This window comes from Rhinoderma darwinii, chromosome 5 (genome assembly GCF_050947455.1).
Source record: "Rhinoderma darwinii isolate aRhiDar2 chromosome 5, aRhiDar2.hap1, whole genome shotgun sequence".
Taxonomy (NCBI): Eukaryota; Metazoa; Chordata; class Amphibia; order Anura; family Rhinodermatidae; genus Rhinoderma; species Rhinoderma darwinii.
Window position 1 is genome coordinate 116,126,924 of NC_134691.1, and position 17,474 is coordinate 116,144,397.

Below are 17,474 nucleotides of genomic sequence, written 5' to 3' on the forward strand. Positions count from 1 at the left end.
AGGTGGAAACATTGTTATTTGGCCATGCACAATGTACGAGACTGAGGTGTATAAACAACTACACAACAAAAATTGTTATAAAAAACTAACATATAATCCTCTATGTGCCTTTAGATCAGATCTAGAGAAAATTTTAATGAAGGCCTTACTCGATAATATTATTTCCAAGGAATTATATGAAGCTCTCACTCCTGTTGAACCTACGATTTCAACACTTTATCTACTGCCTAAAATCCATAAAGACTCGAAAATTCCACCAGGACGACCGATTATCTCAGGTAGGGGTAATCTAACAGAGAAAATGTGCAAATTTGTTGACTACCATTTAAAGGGGTTTGTGGAGTGTCTGCCGCCTTCATATGTGCGAGATACGACAGACCTCTTGCAAAAGATAGACGGAATTAGCCTAGAGGAAGACATGCTGCTGGTCGCGTGTGACGTTGAGTCACTTTACACCAGTATCCGTCATACTGACGGAATGAAAGCGGTTTCCTTCTTCCTAACCATGGGGAGTATGGAAAATGCTTTCTCCGGCTTCATACTCACACTACTTGAGTTTGCACTCATGCATAACTTTTTCATTTTCAACGAATCCTTTTACCTTCAGCTCCAGGGAACGGCAATGGGGGCAGCATGTGCCCCATCGTATGCCAACTTTTTCCTGGGGATGTGGGAGAGGGATATCTTCCGGGGTGAGCGGAATGTGTCGATGGACCAGGTCATCTTTTGGGCCAGGTACATCGACGACATTCTTTTCATCTGGAAGGGTACATCTGAGTAATTTGAGTGTTTCATGAGTGATCTTAGAAAAAATGATTTAAATATTAAGTTGACATATCACTACGACAAACAACAAGCCGAATTTCTGGATGTCAAGTTATCTAAAGATGTAAATGGCTTTCTTCAGTCTGACGTATTTCGAAAAGCCACTGGGTTAACTCCTTTCTCCATGCTTCCTCCTCTCATCCCATACAGACCATACGGGCTATCCCGATAGGGCAATTTTTGAGGATCAGGAGGATTTGTTCATCCATGGAAGTATTTGAAAAACAAGCATACGATCTTACAAACCGTTTCCTTGCCTGTGGATATAGTAAACGATCGATAAAAAAAGCATATCATCGTGCTAGGAACACCCCTAGAGAAAATCTGTTATTCCCTAAACCTAAAAACAAATCTGAGATGCAGGTAAGATTCACTACTGAATATCACTCACGTTGGTTTCAGATGAAAGAAATTCTAAAACAGTTTTGGCCTATTTTACTTACCGACCCCACCATCGAAAAATATATCTCTAAATACCCGAATGTATCCGCCCGAAGCTCAAGGAATCTTAAAGACCATCTTGTCAGAAGTCATTACCAACAACAAAAAAGTCTAAAGTTCCCTTTTGGCACCAAGGGCCCGAAGTGGGGCTGTAAGGCCTGTGGACACTGCGTTGCATGCTCTAACATTGAGAAAGCAACGTCTTTTGTGGATTCAGCAGGTAAATGTACTTATAGTATTACACATTCTATTACCTGTTCAACTAGGGCAGTGGTTTACTATGCCACATACCCTTGTCCTAAGATTTATGTCGGCCTTACCACCCGGGAGCTCAAAGTTCGGGTGAGAGAACACATTCGAGATATTATAGCGGCAAAAGATGTAGGGTGTCTTGAAACCTTGAAACCAGTCGCAAGACACTTCAAGGCTCATCACGCCTGCGACCCAACAAAATTTAAAGTAAGAGGGATTGACTGTATTGAACCAAATATTAGAAAGGGTGAAATCTCAAAAAATCTGGCAAAATGTGAATCCAAGTGGATCTGGACTCTGGGGACGATGCGTCCTTTTGGACTTAATGAAAATCTGAATTTCGCTCCATTTCTTTGACCATTGACCTCCAGCGGGTCATTTTTAAGTATGTTTTATGATTCCTATATGTGTGTCTAACTGCCTTCCCTTTATACTATAGAATATATCTATTCCATCTTGTCTGGAAAGAAATGAGCGGTGAATGCTGTGGAAAAAATTATCAACTTCATGAAGAATGATACTCTATTCTACATTTACTTCTCAATATTTTACATTTTGTCTTTTTTCTATTAAATCTCTTTTTTTGATAGATACCGTATTATTCGCATGATATATATTGTTATATGTTGCTTCACTATGTGCATATGTTTTTAATATGTATTGTTTTGCACTCTTGTGAATTATATACACAATGCCGTTGCACATTGTTCTCTTTTTCACTTATACATATTTTATACATATATATTTTCTAAAATTATATATATATTATTTTTATTATACATATGTATGTGTATTTGGACACTATATATAAATATATATTCTTATCGTATTTGTTTGTTTATTCGGTATTCAATAAATATATATACATATTATTACTGTACTATTACTACATTTATTATCATTATATATATATACTTTTTCATTTTTTATTTATATTTTTGTATGTGTTATTTTCACACTAACCTCCACACTACTTCTTTGCACTTCATAAATTTATTAATTTATTATACACTGTGTTTGGCATTCTGTGCCCTTACACTACTTATGTTAAATACACATATATCCCTTGTCCTTTGCACACATATTATCAAATTTCCTAAATAAACACAGATCACTTGTATGTTTGTGTAATTCTGGTGTGGCTATTTAGGACACCATCATTATATAAATGTGCTAATTCATCTGTACATCACAAGCTATGTATGTCTGCATTGGTTTTGCACTTTCTTTGTCATGTTCATCTACATATGTTTTTTGTTGTCACATTAAATATTATAATGCCAATATATATATGATCATGCTCCACAGTTGTACTACTGTTTGTTTGTTTATTTTACACTGTTCGTTTGCCGGGCTCTGTCTGTCCAGTCGGGTATACAGCACACATGTCTGTTTACTTACCTCCCAGTGGGATTTCTCTGTGCGCTTGCGTCGGGGGGAGTGGTCGAGCTGGTCTGCGATCCGCGTGTCTACATCGGGGTGGGCGTGTCTCTTCGGTGTCAGACGCCGCTGATCCACGCCCTCTCTGATGACGCGCGGTCGGAAGCATGCGGCTGCCCATCTCCACACCTGGCACAAGACCCCAATACTGACCAACCTCCTTTGAGGTTCAGTGTGCTGTCACTGTACGCGATTGGACAGACGATTCTTAAAAGGGAGGCTTCCGCTGGAGAGACGCCACCCCCGGACGAAGGCATTCTGCCGAAACGTGCGTCGGGTTTGACGTTCTCTCTCTGCAGAGGTGCTCAACATGGGTATGTGCATGTCTTTACTGTCTACGTATCACTTTGTCTAAACCCCTCTTTGATACTATTGATTACATCTCACTGTGAGCTTAACTTTATTCTGACGGTGTCTAGTCATAGGGGCATTGGTGTTGCCGTTTTATTTCATCTCAGCTCTCTGGATTCAGTTATGAAATTGATACTGTATCATTTATACCGTTATGCTTTATACTATTGCTCTATACTATTGTCCAGATTGAATTCGTTTAGGCATACCACCTACATACTCATGCCCTTGTCATATTTCATGCATATACATATGCCCTCTGCATTTGATAGACGTTTTTAGTCGTACTTTGCATGACTCATCTTTTACATTGTATATTGTGATTTGTTCAATAAAGTTTATAATTTTTTTCATCATTTGTTGTGTTAATTGTACCCTTTATTCTATAGGTTATATATTAGACATTGTGGGTCAATGCACCAAGGTTTACTTGGTTTACTAGGGTCTTGCCCTATATGGTTAATACTGGTACCGTTCACACATGTATATTGGCAAGACTATCTCCTGAATGTACCAATAGGTTCATGCTGTATATATGTCAGAGCTTTGTTCTAGTGCTGTATTAATGTAATGAAATTGGTTGTGGTACAGTATATATGTCAGAGCTTGGTTCTAGTGCTGTATATATGTCAGAGCTTGGTTTTATGGCTGTATTTATGTACTGAGCTTGGTTGTGGTACTGTGTTTATGTACAGTGGAGGAAATAAGTATTTGATCCCTTGCTGATTTTGTAAATTTGCCCACTGTCAAAGTCATGAACAGTCTAGAATTTCTAGGCTAGGTTAATTTTACCAGTGAGAGATAGATTATATAAAAAAAAATAAAGAAAATCACATAGTCAAAATTATATATATTTATTTGCATTGTGCACAGAGAAATAAGTATTTGATCCCCTACCAACCATTAAGAGTTCAGCCTCCTCCAGACCAGTTACACGCTCCAAATCAACTTGGTGCCTGCATTAAAGACAGCTGTCTTAAATGGTCACCTGTATAAAAGACTCCTGTCCACAGACTCAATTAATCAGTCTGACTCTAACCTCTACAACATGGGCAAGACCAAAGAGCTTTCTAAGGATGTCAGGGACAAGATCATAGACCTGCACAAGGCTGGAATGGGCTACAAAACCATAAGTAAGACGCTGGGTGAGAAGAAGGCAACTGTTGGTGAAATAGTAAGAAAATGGAAGACATACAAAATGACTGTCAATCGACATCGATCTGGGGCTCCATGCAAAATCTCACCTCGTGGGGTATCCTTGATCCTGAGGAAGGTGAGAGCTCAGCCGAAAACTACACGGGGGGAACTTGTTAATGATCTCAAGGCAGCTGGGACCACAGTCACCAAGAAAACCATTGGTAACGCCGTAATGGATTAAAATCCTGCAGTGCCCGCAAGGTCCCCCTGCTCAAGAAGGCACATGTACAGGCCCGTCTGAAGTTTGCAAATGAACATCTGGGTGATTCTGAGAATGTTTGGGAGAAGGTGCTGTGGTCAGATGAGACTAAAATTGAGCTCTTTGGCATTAACTCAACTCGCCGTGTTTGGAGGAAGAGAAATGCTGCCTATGACCCAAAGAACACCGTACCCACTGTCAAGCATGGAGGTGGAAATATTATGTTTTGGGGGTGTTTCTCTGCTAAGGGCACAGGACTACTTCACCGCATCAATGGGAGAATGGATGGAGCCATATACCATCAAATCCTGAGTGACAACATCCTTCCCTCCACCAGGACATTACAAATGGCTCGTGACTGGGTCTTCCAGCTCGACAATGACCCGAAACATACAGCCAAGGCAACAAAGGAGTGGCTCAAAAAGAAGCACATTAAGGTCATCGAGTGGCCTAGCCAGTCTCCAGACCTTAATCCCATTGAAAACGTATGGAGGGAGCTGAAGATCCGAGTTGCCAAGCGACAGCCTCGAAATCTTAATGATTTACAGATGATCTGCAAAGAGGAGTGGGCCAAAATTCCATCTAACATGTGTGCAAACCTCTTTATTAACTACAAAAAACGTCTGACTGCTGTGCTTGCCAACAAGGGTTTTGCCACCAAGTATTAAGTCTTGTTTGCCAAAGGGATCAAATACTTATTTCTCTGTGCACAATGCAAATAAATATATATAATTTTGACAATGGGATTTTCTTTTTTTTTTTTATATAATCTATCTCTCACTGGTAAAATTAACCTAGCCTAAAAATTCTAGACTGTTCATGTCTTTGGCAGTGGGCAAACTTACAAAATCAGCAAGGGATCAAATACTTATTTCCTTCACTGTATGTGTTTGCTTCTGGAGCTATAATTATATAGGATATATTTATAATAACAAAATTGCAGGGCAGATGGAATTGTTTTCAATTCATTGTATATTTAATGGGACTACCTGTCTGGTAGTTTTAACCCCTTGAACTGCCACCATGCGGTAATACATAGCCTGACAATATTTCCAAATCTATGTTTTTTTTCAGATGCAGCAAAATCTATAAAATCAACTTTTAAAACATCGCACACTATACGCTAATTACTCATTAAAAGGGTCATGGGTAGGTGACGCTATCCTGAAGAGTCACATAGTCCTGCCTGCAAACCCACCTTTCCATGACATCCCCCTGGCTGATACAACTTTCTCGGATACGCCATTGCCTTGTACTACTTGGGGGGCTGTGTGGCACTATATACAAGGGGGGGGGGGGGCTGTGTGGCACTATACACAAGGGGAGCTGTGTGGCACTATATACAAGGGGCTGAGTGGCACTACTTATGGGGGTTGTGTGGCACTATCTTATTAACTTTAACTTAGCAACAAATTCCATCTAAGTGGGTGGATTAGCCTGTATCCACTGTGAGACTACTAACTTTTTCACTATATAAAGCAAACCTATAACTGCAAGTGAGGTTTTAATTATATACCATAATGCATTTAGAGTCACTACGTACACCTATATCAAATAAGAACTCTGGTGTTTTATAGAGTCTATGTAGGATTTAGAGTTGTGACAAGCAACCTGCCTCACTAGGCTTCTAAAATACTCATCCATTAGTCTTCTGTACCTGAGCCCATATCTCGCTCCTACTGTCATTGGTTAACCATGGGGTAGCTTTCTAAATACTTGACAAGAAGGAGTTGGTAGAAAAGATAAAATAATAGCGGAGGTGGCTCCTGTCGGTGCCAATATAATAAGAAACCCATCAGAATGTAAAGACAAATATCTACTTTGAATGTCCTAGGCATATTTTGATTGAGCTAAATGGGGGTGAATATAGTACATTGTTGTAATACCCTGAGCAGACTCATCTTAGCACAAGTCATATGAATAAATACAATAAACCCAAAATCATAGAATATCCAGCCCCAAGAACGAATCATAGTGGGAATGTCCCAAAACAGCATTAAAGCCAATGGGAGTCCCCATCAAGCAATCCCCCATCCCTTGAAATACTGATATCGGGAATCCAGAAAATAGAACCACGGGATGGCCAGCGCTAATATCCCTTTCTCCTTTGGCCACTGTAACATTTGTAGCCTAAGTCTGGGGTAACCTCTATGCCAAATCAAATTACGAGAGGAAGCCATATAGGGGCACGATGCATAATATACAACAATGGTGGCATACAACTTATTTTTATCAAATTTACTCGTCCCACCACCAATACAGACAATTTACACCATGCAGTTATTTTCACCTTAAAATTTTGTCAAAAGAGCTTGCAGGTTATGAGTCAAATATTCAAGAGGCAAGGCTGATAGCTGATCCCTATATATTTAAATTTAATAGGAGTGCCACCAATTGTAGGAGTAACAAACAGTGGGTTGACAAGGAGCAAAGGGAACATATCCCAAATTATAGTACTGTAAAACCTGATAAGCCTCCAAATTGATCAGTCAGGGACATTGCTGCTTCTGCCATCGAGCCACTGCAAACTCTCAGAGCTAAAGGCAAGTCATTAGCGTATAACACCAAAAACCATAGTTAAATCCCACTCTCTCCCTTGAGCATTGTATTTCTGTTGCCAACGATTCCACTGCAATGGCAAAAAGAAGAGGGGACGATCGGTAACCTTGTCTTGTATCTCTAGCCTAGGGTCTAATTGGTGCAGACACTAATTATAGCACAAATTTATATATTGGGTACTTAGTGGGAACACTATCCATGTGGTCCAGTTTTATATGTTGTACTACCTGTAATATGACACTACTTACTATAACTTGGTGCCCATTTACCACTTATTACCTCTTTAGTGTCCTTCTGTTCAGTGCCCTCTTGATGCCCATTTGCCTTTTTGTTGCCACTTTATTTTTCTTCTGTGACAAAAGGTGCAAAAGGGGCAGTAAATGGCAAATGGGCATCAAGGGTCCACCATACAGAAGGACACTAAAGTGTTAATACGTGGAAAATGGGCACAGAATGCAGTGCCTCCATAGTGCACATTTACAATTTGTTGCCTTTTTAAACCCTGTTCACATTATGTTAAACATAACATTTTTTTAATAAACAGTTGAGTCAGTGTGTTTGGTGTAACTTTGTAATTAGTCTTTATTAAAAATTCGTTTTACTTTTTTAGATACAGCTGCTCTGTATTCTCTATACAGAGCAACTGTACTTTTCGCTTTGACCTGAATCCGTAAGTCCTGCGGACCTGATGGGTTAAATGTCAGCAGGTCCATTACATCTAAGTAAGGTTTGTTTCACATCTGCGTCGGAACTCTATCCATGGGTTCCGTTTGACCTTTCTGTCAGGGGAACCCATGAACGGAATCCAAAGTGAAACAAACTAAAACCATAGGTTTCTGTTTGCATCACCATTGATTTCAATGTTTACGGATCCGGTTGCAAATGGTTTCCGTTTGTCACCGTTGTGTAAGGCCTAGTTCACACAGAGTTTTTTTTGGCACGGTTTGTTTTTGACGCGGAAACCGCGTCGGAAACCACGTCGGAAAAAACTCAGTGTAAACATACCCTAAGGCTTCCGGTGTTTTGACAGAATCAATAGCACAGTCGATTACGGTATTGATTCCGTCAAAACAATGGAACCCTTACACAACGGTGACAAAACGTTTGTTTCAGTTTGGATTTCGTTCATGGGTTCCCCTGACGGAAAGGTCCAACGGAACCCATAAATGGAGTCCCGACACAGATGTGAACGAAGCCTTATGAACTTAGATGTGTTGGATAACAGGTGGATCCTGCCTGACGGGTACAGGATTTAGCGCTACACAGAGAAAACAGAACAGCTGAATCTAAAAAAGTAAAAATATTTTTTAATAAAGACTAATTAAAGATTTACACCAAATACACTGACTGACCTGTTTATTAAAAAAAAAAATGCCCATCAAAGGTTTACATAGCCTTTAAAGGCTGCATCCGCTCTTTGTACGTACCGAGAACAGAGGTGACGGAAGCCCCCAGCTCAGAGAGGAGAGAGGTAAGTATGGGCCCTTTTTTATTTGAAGCCCTCCTCTCCTGCTGCCACATAAAAAGTTTAAACCTGGACAGCCCATTTAACCTCTAAATGCCATTTGTGTATATATGGCGAATGTGAATTCCAACAATATGGCGCGTGCCCTGTGGAGTTACATAGGACTTCAGGTAACACTACTACACTATCTGTACTCAGAGAGTTATTACTGTGTGTTATCTGTGATGCTACATAGGACTGTAAGTAAGATCCACTACATTATCTGTACTGTGTGTATATGTCCCTGTGTGGGTATATATGGGTCTGTATGCGTATATGTGCCTGTGTGTGTATATTTATTTGCCTGTATGTCAATATATTTACCTTTATGTATTTGTATATGTCCCATTAGGTGTGTATATATATATATATATATATATATATATATATATATATACATATATATAAATGCCTGTATGTCTAAATATGTGCCTTCATGTATGTACAGTATATATGTTCCAGTATCTGCGTGCCTATATATGTGGTCCATTAAAGGTTAGGTCAGCAGTAGAGATTCCCACAATGGGCGGCATCGAACCTAAGGTCGGCCCTGGTGGTGTCACCAACTTTTGAAACAACAGTTTACCTTCCCTATACGAAGCTTTACTCGGAGACTGTATTATGTACTATGCAAAAGAAATTCAAAGGCAACTACACCCTCAATTGGTATTATTAAAGTGTTAATAAATGGCAAATGGCCACAGAATGCAGTGCCCCCTTAGTGCACATTTACCATTTGTTGCCTTTTTAAACCCTGATCACATTATGTTAAAGGCTATGTACATCTTTGATGGATATTGTTTTTTTTTATAAATAGGTGAGTCAGTGTGTTTGGTGTAACTTTGCAATTAGTTTTTATTAAAAATTTGTTTCACTTTTATAGATACAGCTGCTCTGTATTCTCTATACAGAGCAGCTGTATTTTTCGCTTTGACCTGAATCCGTCAGTCCCACGGACCTGATGGGTTCAGTGTCAGCGGGTCCTGCGTCTCTGACACTCAGGATCCACCTGTAATCTATCACATCTAAGTAAGGCTTGGTTCACCTCTGCGTCGGGACTCTATTTATGGGTTCCGTCTGACCTTTCTGTCAGGGGAACCCATGAACGGAATCCAAAGTGAAACTAACGGAAACCATAGGCTTCCGTTTGTATCACCATGGATTTCAATGTTTACGGATCCGGTGCAAATGGTTTCCGTTTTCACCGTTGTGTAAGGCCTAGTTCAAACAAAGTTTTTTGGCATGACTTGTTTTTGACACAGAAACCGCGTCGGAAAAAACTCAGTGTAAACATACCCTAAGCGTTCCGTTGTTTTGACAGAATCAATAGCGCAGTCGACTACGGTATTGATTCAGTCAAAACAACGGAACCCTTATACAATCGTGACAAACCACTTGTTTCAGTTTGGATTCCGTTCGTGGGTTCCCCTGACAGAAAGGTCCGACGGAACCCATAAGTCCCGACACAAATGTGAACGAAGTCTTATGAACTTAGATGTGTTGGATAACAGGTGGATCCTGCCTGACGGGAACAGGATTTAGCGCTACACAGAGAATACAGAGCAGCTGTATCTAAAGAAGTAAAACAATCTTTTAATAAAGACTAATTAAAAAGTTACACAAAGTACACTGACTGACCGGTTTATTAAAAAAAAAATGCCCATAAAAGGTTTACATAGCCTTTAAAGGTACATACAGAGAGCAGAGGTGACGGAAGCCCCCAGCGCAGGAACGTCTGAGAGGAGAGATGTAAGTATCTTTTTTATTTGAAGCCCTCCTCTCCTGCTGCCACATAAAAAGTTTAAACCTGGACAAACCCTTTAACCTCTTAACGCCATTTGTGTATATATGGTGGATGTACATTCCAACCGTTTTCAGTAAGGGACAGTAGTTCCACAGAGAGGCATGGACTCCTAGCGTCGTACATAACTATGATGCTAGGAGCCCGGCTCCCTGCAGTGTGTTCAGTTCGGGACTTGCGGCCGAAATACGTTCCGTCCATTACGGACCGAACATGCTCGTGTGAGTCCAGCCTTAAAGTTATAACGCTGCAACAAGTTATCAGAGTGAAGATAAGGATTGCTACTTCTTGTGCAAGGTACTAAACAGGACCGAAACGTCGCATATGGATTGAACGAACCACTTTTCTCACTTTTGCAATTTGGAGTGCTGCCTTTCCTTTAATTTTATATATATATATATATATATATATATATACACACACACACACTGTATATGTATATATATATATATATATATATATATATATATATATATGGATGTGATACAGTTTTGTGTAATCATTATCTGAATGTCATATAAATACTACATGCATGTTTAACCCCTTCCCAACATCGACCGTATATATAGTGAGCTGTTGGCCAGAGGTTGCCGCAAAACGGCAGTACAGTTACGACGCGGTGATGGTGTGGGCTCAGAAACCGAGCCTGCGCCATCACCAGCGAGTTTCAGCTGTATATTACAGCTTACACACTGCTGTTATCGCTGGAATCGGAGCTAGCTCCGACCTGCGCTGTTTAACCCCTATGATGCAGCGGTCAATAGCAACCGCGGCATCAAAGTGGTTTGTAGCACACCTCCTGCTGATGGTTGCTATAACAACCGAAGGCCTCCAGGTCTGCCATCTACGGAGGCCTATAAGTGTAATACTGACAGTTATAATACATTGCACTGAATAAGTAGTGCAGTGTATTATAACAGTAATCAGGCAGTTAGACCTTCAAATTCCCTAGACTATAAAAAAAAAAAGAAGTGTTGAAAAAAGGAAAAGCAAATCGCCTTCTTTTTCCATAATTAATCTTTCATTATTTGGAAAAAATATATATAAATAATTAGTAGCACTGCGTCCATAACAGCCTGAACCATAAAACTAGCACATTATTTATCCTGCGCAGTAACTGCCGTATGAAACTTTAACATAAAAAAAATGCCAGAATTGCTGTTTTTTTGGTCACAAGGTTTCCCAAAAATTTTTATAGAAAGTGATCAAAAAGTTGATGTACCCCATAAAATACAAATAAAGACTACAGCCTGTCCCACACAGCCTGTCCTCACACAACTTTCTCAGCGGAAAATTAAACAGTTATAGCCCATAGACTATGGCGGCAAAAAAAGTGATTTTATTTTGCAAAAGATGGAAAACATCTCCATAATCGTACTGACCTGCAGAATAAAGTTAAAATGTCATTTATACCGCATGTTGAACGCCGTTAAAAACAAACAAACAATATAAAGAAATCTGCACTCCAAAAGCCAAATAATGCTTCGTCACTTTTGAGCCCTGCTGTGTGCCCAAACTGCACTTTACAGCCACATATGGTATATGTCCATACTCGGGAGAAATTGCGTAACATTATGGTTTGCTTTTTTTACTATATTTTTTGTAAAAATGAAACATTTAAAGCTAAAACTATATATTATTGTAAAAAATATATAATTTTCATGGTCCAATTCCAATAAAATCTATGAAAAATCTGTTGACTCAAAATGCTCACTACACCCCTAGATAAATACATTGAGGGAAATCTCAGAAACGCTTGGAAAAGTAAAAGCACTGCAAAGTTATTACCACATGAAGTGACACATCAAATTTGAAAAATGGGGCTCAGAGAGGCCAAAACTGGCTGCGTCGGTAATGGGTTAAAATACAGACTTCCACCATGCCGACGACATCAGTTTGTCAACAAAAGAACTGGGTATGCTCAGAGATAACTGTTGGCATTGGTGTCTATAATACACCTCCCCGTTGTCAAGGAGACAAGTGCTGACATTATCGTAAATCCGTTCCACCATGTGGATTACTCATCCACATACTCCTGTCCCATCTCAGGAGTGTCTTTATTAACATGGATTGCCATGGATTGCAAGTGACTGCACTCCAGAATTAATAGCATGCATTGAACAGATCGTTATACAGATGTATTATGGTCTTTATATGGAATACTCCGGTACAGTACTCTACATATGGGGAAACAACATCACTAGTTAGTTCCAGACAACATATTAAACCCTATTTCTGTAATTTCACACATCTACTGCCAATGCCAGAATGATTTAAATATATTTTATCTAGGAACCTCGGGTGTTATTTAATATAGCATAACAGGCAGTAGCACCTATATGAGTCCCATGTTCTAGATCTGCCTGTTAGGATAGAACTGGACACATCAGCACCAGGAAAGCACACAATTGGCCCTGGATATAGGAACCAGTTCTCAATTCATCCATACTGCCCCCCTGTATAGCCACAAAATACAAACCCATATTAGGTTCCACATGATTCCATGTATGATGTGTCCACATGTGTAGTCCCCCCACTATTCAAGCAAGACATGCATACATATGAATAAAAAATAAATTAAAACACACATAGAATTAAAAAGCCCAATGTGAACTGAGCGCCCCTATGCTAATAGTGTAGTGTAACTTAGAAGTGTATGAAGTCTCGTAGCAAAGTCAAGGCAAAGCTAACTAGGACTGCACTGCCTTGTATAAGTGAGAACAAAGAAATAGCGGCTGCAGTCCGCTTAATGAGGGCAAAGTTACAGGTAACATTGATGTTGAATATATATGCCATTACTTTATAAGATACCAATAACCCCTTAACAAAGAAAAACAAACAAGAACGTCTCTACCTCTCTCGCCGAGATTCCAGCCTGCATTATTGCAGAAAAAACTGCCATACAACAAACATGAAAAGTCACATTATGTAACCTGGTGTCTAATTCCACAACAAGGGTAACAGACTACTGTACAAATCTGTGTATTTTTACTCAAATAAAGAACTAATCTGGAACCAAACAATATACTCAAAAGCCAGATGGCTTTCAGCATGGATAGTCCACATCCTCCTGACTAAAGAAGTATAGCAACTCAGTTCACAGAGTCTCCTACTTGTCGCCTAATGACGGTCTAGCCATTAGAGAGCTTAGCACAGTATAACATGGAGTATCATACTTGCAGGGTACTCAATCGACATTTGACATTCTGGAAAGTCTGCACTGGACTTCCAAGTGGGGAAAGATGGAAATTTTGCCACCATTGATAGACCACTCAGTGTGTTCTCAGGCTTTCCTAAGGATTATGTTCCTGTCTCGATAATAGCTTTTCCAAAATGGGCCTTGGTGGGTGCCCCGGTGGCAAAGGGCGTGTAGGCTCAAGGTGGGCATTCCCCTCTGCAAAGAACAAGATAGGTTGACCTTACCGAAGGTGGCATGTAATCAGTCCGCAAAGTATTGATTTACGTTGATTTCTAGGTCATCGGTTCTGTGAAGTAGGGCGGCAAAATCTTGGGCTGATCTTTTGTAATCTTTCTTGGTTTTTATCATTTGATTCTCTAGGTTAGTGACTCTTTTGATGGGTCAGAATAAAGAGGGGGGGGTCTTGCAATGAGTAATGGCCTCAAATTTATCTATGAGAGTAGTCTCTTTTTCAAGATCAGCACCGACTTGGAAGATGACTCCTCAGCCCTCAGCCACGACGTGTGAACTTATATAGGCCTTTGCGGGATTGCGCCGTGAAGGGATCTTGGAGGCTGCCTAATCTGACATGTCATCATCAGAGGAATGTTCCACTGACTCTGAATTTGAGATCTGTGAGACCAGTGCCGCTGCAGACCGTGTCTTAGAAGTTTTATGCGAAAAGCACTATAACCTGTCTGCAATCGCAGCCTAGCTGTGGATTTGGAGACTTTTGCCCAGCATCTGGTTATAGTCAGCCATGCTGAACTGGTCAGGAAAGAATTACAGTTAGGGCAAAAAACAGGATAATTTACAGAATGCTTTACAGGAGCTCAAACTTATGTGTCTTCCTACATATTCAGTCAGCCCATTTCCCCTACTAATATAGTTTACTATCAAAATCTACATTACACCTTCCCTCGTCTAAGTATTTTTTAAACCAAAAAAAATTATCAAAGTGATAGGTACTGGAAAAAAAGGACAGCACTGGATTGGAAGAGTACCACAACACAGCTAGTCACACACATTAGATACATCATAACTTGTTCGGCTGACATCTATCTCTCTCTACACCCCTATATGTTTGGATCAGCTGAGCATGTATGTATATTTTTTGGGGGATAGGGGAAACGGCAGTTTACCTACTGGGCCAACATATCCACAGCTTCTATTTCCTGACGCAATACACTTTAGATCGACAGCAGTTCCAGCTGAATTTGGCTGCCTTGAGTCTAATTTGTATGACTAGCTTAATATCAAACTGTTATCTCAATCCTTCCAACAGAGGTTCAGTAATAAAAATAAACTAATAGATTTCATACAGCTTATTGATGTAGGGATTTTAAATTTCAGATTTTTGTGTGCCATAACTATTATTATTAAAACAATTCTAAAATTAAAGAATTTTAATATGCATAAAGACATGCAAATTACCCGTAAGTATGACAGAAGAGGTATGGACTTTTTTAGTCCTACCCATACAGATGGATCAATCGGACCACTGTAGAGGAGTGATTTCCCAAGATCTTCTGCACTGAAAACATTTGTCTGATTCAGAAAAGGCTAAAAATTTAAAAAAAGGTACAAGTTGTTATACAGAAGCATAATACTGAAATGTATACTGTAGATGACAAAGGATACCACATTTCTACTCTGAATTAATATTATTTAATATTCATTATAGTTTATGTCCTATGTTTTAGCCTAAATATATATTAATGTCAGCAAATATTTTCCACAACTCCAACACACAATGTCAAAACACCACCAGACCTAAAGCAGACCATATGTAGGCTTTGGTTCATGGATGTAATGGCAGGAATCTGTATTTATTCTTTAATAAATATAACTACAAAGAACATCTTGTAATTTAATGACATAGTTAAATGTTTCATTTCTGGCTACCTATATCAGATAGTAGATTTCAGACTATATCGATTATACGGGAAAGTATTCTTATGGCTTTTGTTTGTGTAATATAACTTACCATGGTACAGGTAATGGAAAAGTTCTGTGGTTCAATGGTTGAGAGTTGATACAACATTTTGCATACAATGATGACACAAGTCCAAACGGTGCAAACACTAGATGCCAATGGTCGTAACTGGGAATATGGTAAGGCAAATGCCCAGGCAATCAAAAACACATAATTGAGCAAGGATACCTGTATTCAAAGAAGAATAATGAAACATACATTCATTAGGTAGGAATTACTTTTATATATTACACCAATTGTAATGACCATCAAACTTTAAATATGAAGCTGTCACTCACTCTTGTCTGACTGTTGTGATAGCTTCTGTGCACCACCCAACCGGTGTTACAAGTGACAGTGCTTTATGTCAGATGCTTTAAGTTCCTAAGTTCTAGGAGCAGTCAGAGCCGTCTGGAAGGAGCCACCAATGGCCCCCTCATTTCAGTGGGGAAAGGAATATGGAGGGATCCAAGGGCAGATTGGAAACTTAAAGTAGCCCTGGAAAAAAATCTAAAAGTGGCCTCATGTTGTAGGTGGGTCCAAATTGGCAGGATGCGGGGCCAACACAAGTAGGCGGGCTAGCAAACCGTTAGCCGTAGACACATTTTCTGTAGGTAGGGCCAATGCAAAAATACAATGGTAAGCAGAGCCTTAAGATTAATGGATCCCATTGACTTATAATGAACCTGTTAGGTTTTTGATGGATAGAATAAACAATATAATTTCAAATGTCAAAGGAAGAACATTGAAAGAGTATTCCTATTTTATAAAGGTGATGGCATGGATATACAAACACCAGTCCAGATGCCCCAGTACACAGACCTCAGACAAGACCCCTGCTGTATACAGACCTCAGACAAGACCTCCCTGTATATACACCCCATACCAGACCTCCCTGTATACAAACCCCAGATCAGACCCTCCTGTATGCAAACCTCATACCAGACCCCCTTGCAAACACACCCCAAACCAAACTCCCTGTATACAGACTCCGGCCCTCGCCTGTATACAGACCCCATACCAGACCCCTCTGTATACAGACCACAGACCAGACCTCCCTGTATACAGGCCCCAGACCAGACCTCCTGTATACAAACCTCATAACAGGAGAAAGAAAGAGAAAAAACACACGGCGCCACCTTGTGCAGATCAGTGGGTAGAGGGTGAGACAAGAGGGCATGTATCATGCTCACCTAGGTAGGATGTTTTTGAGGCGTATAATAAAACCACAGTGCTGCTGCCAGATCCGAGTCGGTACCCCGAGGGGACCGCTTAGTTTGAGGGAAATAAGGAAGAAAAATTTGGATCTTTGCGGGGGCGCTGCTGCGTGGTAGAATTAATAGGAATGAAGTCCAGGTATAATAGATAAGATAAATTTATTTCATTGAGTGGCTACGCGTTTTAACGCCGAACAAGCGTCTTCCTCAGGCCATGTGCACACTATGTTAACAGCATTTCTTATATAACATAGTGAGTTCAAATCAGCACGAGTGAAAAAAACGCCAAATCTGCCGAGGTCAAGGTGCGATCGTGACGTCACACCCGGTTTTTATCCCCCCGCAGGGCAGTAAAAACATGCACACAGTATTAAACAAATAAATACATTCCTTTGTAAATAGATACATTCTTAGGGACAACAAAGGCAATAAAAGTAAAATGAGAAAATGTTAAAATTACAATTACAAGGTTCGCAAACCAACTTTGCGGTCATGATCTTTAAAAGCCAGCAATATGTCATTATCTCTGATATAT

The 17,474-nt window shown here is 39.9% G+C and overlaps 1 protein-coding gene across 1 annotated transcript in view; it reads right to left on the reverse strand.

Moving 5' to 3' along the window:
- Window positions 1-17,474, reverse strand: part of PIEZO2 (piezo type mechanosensitive ion channel component 2) — a 415,657-nt gene that overhangs the window by 148,701 nt on the left and 249,482 nt on the right. The window contains exons 21-22 of the mRNA XM_075828141.1: window positions 15,735-15,911; window positions 15,182-15,310 (exon numbers count right to left, since the gene is read on the reverse strand). Coding sequence (XP_075684256.1) covers window positions 15,182-15,310; window positions 15,735-15,911 — 306 coding nt within the window. The remainder of the gene's footprint in view (window positions 1-15,181; window positions 15,311-15,734; window positions 15,912-17,474) is intronic.